The 6,781-nt window shown below is 30.5% G+C and overlaps 1 protein-coding gene across 1 annotated transcript in view; it reads right to left on the bottom strand.

The window, feature by feature from the left end:
- Positions 1-3,340: 3,340 nt before the first annotated feature.
- The window catches only part of LOC106683953 (uncharacterized), a 41,480-nt gene continuing 38,039 nt past the window's right edge, over positions 3,341-6,781 (bottom strand). The window contains exons 2-3 of the mRNA XM_014425729.2: positions 5,430-5,515; positions 3,341-4,877 (exon numbers count right to left, since the gene is read on the bottom strand). Coding sequence (XP_014281215.2) covers positions 4,100-4,877; positions 5,430-5,515 — 864 coding nt within the window. The 3' untranslated portion in view covers positions 3,341-4,099. The remainder of the gene's footprint in view (positions 4,878-5,429; positions 5,516-6,781) is intronic.

The following is a 6,781-nucleotide window of genomic DNA, read 5'->3' as shown; positions in this document are numbered from 1 at the left end:
TAATAATCGAAATCGGCGTGCAGTTTCCTGTCTTTTCAGTCTGATGTGAGGATTCCAGGTTAATCGCTTGTCCAAATGTAGTCCAAGGTAGCGGATCTGTTTGACAGGGGTAAGAGTAACATCATTAAATGAAACTGTAGGGCAGTCAGTAGGTTTACGACGAAGGGTAAAGGTGATTTGATAGGATTTGTTGGAATTTACGGTTAGAATTTAGACTTACAATTAAAAAGATTTCTAATCTCCGAATTTAATTGCACAGAGCTAATAATACAATTCTATTTTTTTTGTTTTTTCTGAACCCAGTGGATGTATTGAGGGGGATAGTTAAAATTGATTAAATCAATATCCTTTAATGGATTTTAAGAAGAGACTGAGGAAAGGAAATATAGATGGGAAAAACTGTCTTGTGACAGGGCATACCAGTTGTCTTGTCATTAGTAAGTTGGTTGTCATCAGTCGAGTCTCAAACTATTTATGTGCGTTTATCTTTAATACGTTCAATCGTATATACAACATTTAAATTTTTCCTGCCGAACTGTATATATTTTGTAATAATATAATTCTGCGGAATTTATACCAAACTTGTCCCCCAAGTTCCCTGCGCATCCCTCTCAACTTCGTCACTGTTACTGAGAGCCAGGGCACTAAGGACTTGAGAGAGGAATCTGATTATTTATAGAACTCCAATATACTTATTTATTATGTGTTACTGCCGTTTCAACCTTCGGGGAGGATTATAGGGATGAGTGAGGGATTTTGCTAGGAGATTAGGGTGAGGAATGAAAAAGAATCATTCATCAGCACATTAAAAAGATCAAGATGAACCAAAATTATCGAACCTGTGCTATTAAATAAAAAATCTGATTGGTTATAACAAAAATTATTTTTTATCCAATATTGGTATTGAATACTTATCGAATATATCTTACTAATATAAGAACATAAGCGAGGTGATTCACTGCCATGATTCCTTACTATGAAAAACTTAGCAGAATTAGTGCATTCAGGAGTAATTTTTAAAAATCCCATTTTTTATTTTAATTAATTATTAAGTAATTTTTCAGAGTACACAATTAGAAGAGAGCGGATTAAGGCACATAGGTTTTTTCTCCTCTTTAAACTCTGTTAGCTCATATCAAACAGGCATTAGCGTAAACCTTAACCTTATAAAAAAAACTACAATTTTTGGGTTTAATATTTTCAATACGAAATCAATATAAATTTATATAGGAATTAAAAAAAAATAATCCCTGCTTTGCATTGTATTGCTGCAAGGTTTATGCTGTGAGCTAATGTTGTGTGAGGAGTAATACCATGCAGCATACAAAACTATCAAAAAATAATGTTATTGAACAAATTAAAACTACAAAATTTATTTGCAACCCACAACGCTTCAAGCAGGTTCAAACATAGGCATTAGTAGTATATTCTTGCATGAATAAGAACTTTTCCAAACCACAAAACTTCAAAATTACTTTTAAATTTTATTAACTTACTTTTTTTGCATGAGCTCATGTTTTTTTACTGCATGATTAATACGTTGATATCATATACGAATATTTTGTATGGCATACGTTTTATTTTTATATGGTATACGTTTTTGTTCATTAGTACACTAATGAATAAAAACAATACAGTGTTACTTAAAGATTCAGTTCCTAATTCCTTGACAGAAATTCGAATCATGTAAAACAAATTCAAATAACACTAATTTTATATTTTATAAACGTTTTGAGTTTTTTACTGCGCGAAATTGTATGCTTTACTCATTTTGGGCTAAATTCCATGATTTTGATTTTAGTTTAATGCTTTACTCCATTTAATGCTCGTACTAAATTCCTATATTTTGTATGCTAATATTATTTTATTTTAATTTAATTTTATTATTTTTTCTTAAGTAATTTACAGTTTATAATTACCATTAATTGAGGTAAGAAAATGCATTGTTACCAAATGAACAGCCGAATTCAATAAAAAAAAAATAGAACAAGTAAACACAAGTGACGAATGTTCATGGAATAATATTAACCAGTGGCTTTGGCTTAGGAAAACGTTTCTCAAGAATAAGCTTGTTATTCTTTTAACCTGTGATTTTCCCTCTGACGTTTTTAGAAGTAATTTTAAACTTGAACAAAATGCCTTTAGTGAATGTACCAATATGTTTTAATCAAACTTTTTAAACATGACATATTACTTGTTAGTTTTTTTGTTACTGCTATATTCGTATGCAAATGCACAATTGAAAAGTAAAACAGAAAAACATGCTATAAGAAATATTATGGAAGATTAAAAAGAAAATTTTGCTTGGATCAATACTTTAAAACACTCTTCTTCTACATAGTGCCTTGCCTGTTTTTTTAAAACTTATTATTGAGGTATATTTAAGAAGTTGAAAATAAATTACAGTCTCCATAATAGTAATATGAGATTTTTAAATAAAATTGGTTTCCTAATAGTTCTTAAAAAATATGAATAGAATATTAGGTTTTTAATCGAAGAAATTTAGATTTTTAGGCATGTTTTCATAAGGATAGAGAGTATTTAGCAAGTTTAGTTTGATTAAAACAAGGGTAGGTAAGCATTATATTTATATTTCAAATTAAACAATAAGATTGATTATCGCATGTTGAGTTTTTACAGCATAATTTAACACATTTTGGGCTTTTTACTGCACCAAAATCTGATCTCTAGTTGTAAAGTTGTGATCATAAAATAAATCCTATTTTTACTCAATATCCTGTAAACTGTTTATTATATTTTAATGTTAAAACTATTCGCTCTTTTCTTTTTACGATAAAATTTGAATAATTGAAAAAGTAAAAAGTTTAATTTTTAACCTGCTAAATTGGTTGTTTCAATTTTCGAAATTACATTCCCTACTATCGTATAGTTATTGCGTTAGTAGGAAATGAGTAATTTACTCAATTTTACGTACAGGCTCCTCTCTTATTCCAAATAAGAAAATACAACTATAACCAATTCCGATTATTTTTTAGATTAATAATACTTTTCAGAATTGAAACAATTCAGTTTCTGACAACCAGGAAACGATTTTCTGTCAAATTTACTTTGGAACTGATGTACCAAGACGTTACTGAGGCATTGTCTACTAATCCATGGCCTTCTAGATTTGATACAGATAGTCCATTTTTGCCAGTTACGTAAGATCTATCACACAATGTCTTTAACAAAATTTACCTGATTTATAAGTTCATACAAATTATAAAATTACAGTTTATTAATCAACTTTTTTCATTATTTTGATTTAATAAAGTTTCTAACCTCATTATTTCACAGGAGATGTAATATTACTGAGGACAAGTAAATAACATAAAAGTAATTACACAATAGCTTAAAACTTTATTTTAAATTACAATTATCTAAAATTAATTTGAAATTAACTAACGTCCTTGGCCAGGACATGTACAGTTCAAGACGGTTCTGATAAAGAGATAATTCAAATCTAAAAAAAAAAAAAATGTTCTTGCTGATATACTTAATAATCCTAATAGCTTTGTAACTAATAAAGGTACAAATACAATGGATACATTATTATAGTTTTAATACATCATCATAAAAAATATATGTTTAAGCTATTTACATAATTTTTTCTTAACTGATTATGACTTAAGATTTTAAATATCTAGTTAAATATGAAGTTTAAATAAAGCTCAAATGTTAATTACCAAAACATTATTGTAAATTATTTTTAATTATTAAAATAGTTATTGTTTTCTTTCCTTAGTACATCAAAAATTCTCTGGATGTAATACGTTTTCTTTGTGTACATATGTTAAGTTGTGTAGGAACAATAAATTAAGTACACAATTTTGATATAAAGTAATGTCTTACAATAAACGACATTTTATTTTGATGATTTTAATATATAAATGAAAGTATAATGATTTTTTATCTTTTCAATTTTATTACATAAAATAAAAATTAAATTAGAGTGTTGAAAGTATATTTTTAGTCATCCATAGTAGACATTGAGTGTTACCAGAGACCAAGTGCACAGAGCTGATGTAGAAAATAAATATTTTCCAGACTAGCTTTGTGCTCCAAGTTGATACGTGATGTTTTGGGCAACCGGGGAATCCTATTCGCTGGCTGATTCTGTGCTTGATGCTGTCGTCGTTTCTTCGCTGTCTGCTTCTGGTTCATCAGTAGCCTGAGGCGTGGTGGTGACGGCAGCTTCTGTTGGAGTTTCAGGGGAGGAAGACGAAGAGGCTTCGGGAGTAGCAGAAGATGATGGTTCTGAAGTAGCAGGAGTTGAGGATTCGGAGGTATCGGAAATGGAGGAAGACTCAGTCGAAGAACCTGTTGTGGGCTGAGTTGTGCTCACTGTCTGGAACAGGACGGTGGCGTTGTTACGTTGTATCTTCAGAACTTCAAGTGGGTTGAAAACAGAGTAGTAGTTCTGTACGTTCTGGACAATGCCTTCCAAGAATCCGGGGAGACTGTAGACAGTCCTTGCAGGCAAGATCGCGGTCCGCTGGTCGGGCAGCTTTACCAGTACAGGAACCTCCGGTCCAAGGGTGATGAGTTGGTACTCTGGAAGATCTTCTGGAACCTGTGGTACTTCTTGAGGCAATTCTTGAGGAACCTGTTGTGACACCTGTTGTGGAACTTGTGGTGTGACTTGCTGTGGGATTTGTGGGACCTGCTGAGCTACTTGTGGCACCTGTTGGGGGACTTGTGGAACCTCCTGAGTCACTTGTACCTGCTGAGGTACTTGCTGCGGTAAACCAAACTGGTACTGCGTGAATGGGTAGTTATACTGCAACTTTTGCTGGTAGCTGTTCTGGTAGGATTGGTGATAACGGAATCCTTGATCATTATCGTATTCCTGTGTCCTCTCGGTGTCTGGCCAGTACCTGAGGGCAACAAACACATTAATCATACACTTGGAGGCCCAAGGAATTTTTCATTTTATGATATCATTTTTGGAAGGAGCTAACTCATTGTATAGTTAATCAAATTAAAGAAGTAAAAACATTTCCTCAAATATTTAATATATCAGATTTGTACCGAAGGAAAGAAAAAAATATATATATTTGACGGTTTGAGAAAAAATAAACTAATAATTGAGCCTTGACCTTATTCTCACCGTAAAAATGATTTTTAAACATTTCATACCTTAACGTATTTCAACTCAACATATTCAGGTAAGTTCAATTCCTTACCTTAATGCCACTATTTAAGTTATGTTTTATTTTAAATTAATTTTCCCATGATACTGAAACTTATATCATTTACTTACTACATAATTGTAATTAGCTCAGTGCCCTCTTGAGTTATAAAATGATGCGATAGTGATAAGATAGTAATACAAATTGAAATACATCCTAAGCATACTTACTAGAAGTATAAAATGCATGAATTATAAAAATGTTAACTTCATTATAGATTTTGAGAAAAATATTTACCCTCTTTGTTGTTGGTAGTAGTAGAAGGGGAATCTACTTTGTGGTTGCAGGTAGAAATGAGCGACAGAACCACCTACTGAGCACACCTGTACAAAAAAAAATGTAATTAGATCTTGTGAATGAAATGATATAATTTTAAGAAAATAAAATCTATATAAATATTTAAATTATATGATTTTTTTAATAATTATAATAATACTCGAAATTTTATAATTATTTATATTTTGTAACAGTAATTTCACCTATTTAGTTGTGCATAGATAATCAAAACTTAAATTGAATTTTACCCTAGGAGTAAAAAATGGTTGGATAAAGCCAGCAGTCAGAGGAAGGAATAAGATAAGATTTACTGAAGAAAACGATCATCGTATGTTCTTAGATAAAATAGTATAGTATTTAAGGTGTGGATGAAGAAATATAAGACAGAAAGATAATTCAGTAAAAGGAACAGCAGTATGAGGAAAATTTTATAAATAGTTAATTTATCATACTTTAAATCGTTTGTCATTACCAACAGGAAATTTTTATAGATACCATCCCCTAGTTAATGGAACATACTATGAAGTGAAATAAATGAAATTTAAACCCTCTTGATAGAAAATATTTTGGTAGTGATGGACAAATTGAGGAAAATATTTTATGTATAAGGACAAATTAGGCTGATAAGAGAGTGAAATCTAAAATGAAGGGCAAGATGTAGAGAAATATTTCTTAAATTGCTTTCGGTTAGAAATTTATAAGAAGCATGAAAAGGATAACTTTATTATCAACAGTACTAAAGATATTTTGGAGATAAAAAAATACTAATGCTGTGATTGTAATATGATTGATATGGGACTGAAGCTTTTGAGTGATTTTGAGGAATGGCAATTTCCAAATGGATTGACCTGAAGGAAAATAAATTTCGTTTCTGGAAATTAGCTAATATTTTTTACTAGCTTAAATCTTAGGTTTCCAATGAGTAGCGCCACCCGTTAGTGGGTTTTGGCTGCCTTTTAGGGAGGTGGTTCTTAAAGTTGGTACCGCGGCATCCTCGGGTGCAAGAAGCATTTATCATGTTATAGAAATATTAGAAAAATAAATCAAATTTAAAATTAAAATAGCAAAAATAGAGAGCATTCCAGCTCTTTTCACCGATTTACCTTCTTTTCCTAAACATTTAACCACTATATGAATAATTGAATTAAATTAAAAAAAAAAAAAGAATATTTTTTTTTTTAATGTAGTTCATAGTAACGAAATGTAACTATCAATGAATGAATGAAATACAACTTAAAATGAAAATAATATAAAACTAACAAATTCATTTCAGCTAGTATTTTTCTTCAGAAATATAATAGAGTTTTTTTTAA

The sequence above is a fragment of the Halyomorpha halys genome, unplaced genomic scaffold, assembly GCF_000696795.3.
Source record: "Halyomorpha halys isolate HHAL.00 unplaced genomic scaffold, Hhal_1.1 Scaffold29.1, whole genome shotgun sequence".
Taxonomy (NCBI): Eukaryota; Metazoa; Arthropoda; class Insecta; order Hemiptera; family Pentatomidae; genus Halyomorpha; species Halyomorpha halys.
The sequence above is the reverse complement of the archived record's forward strand: the minus strand, read 5'-3'. Positions and strand labels throughout refer to the sequence as shown.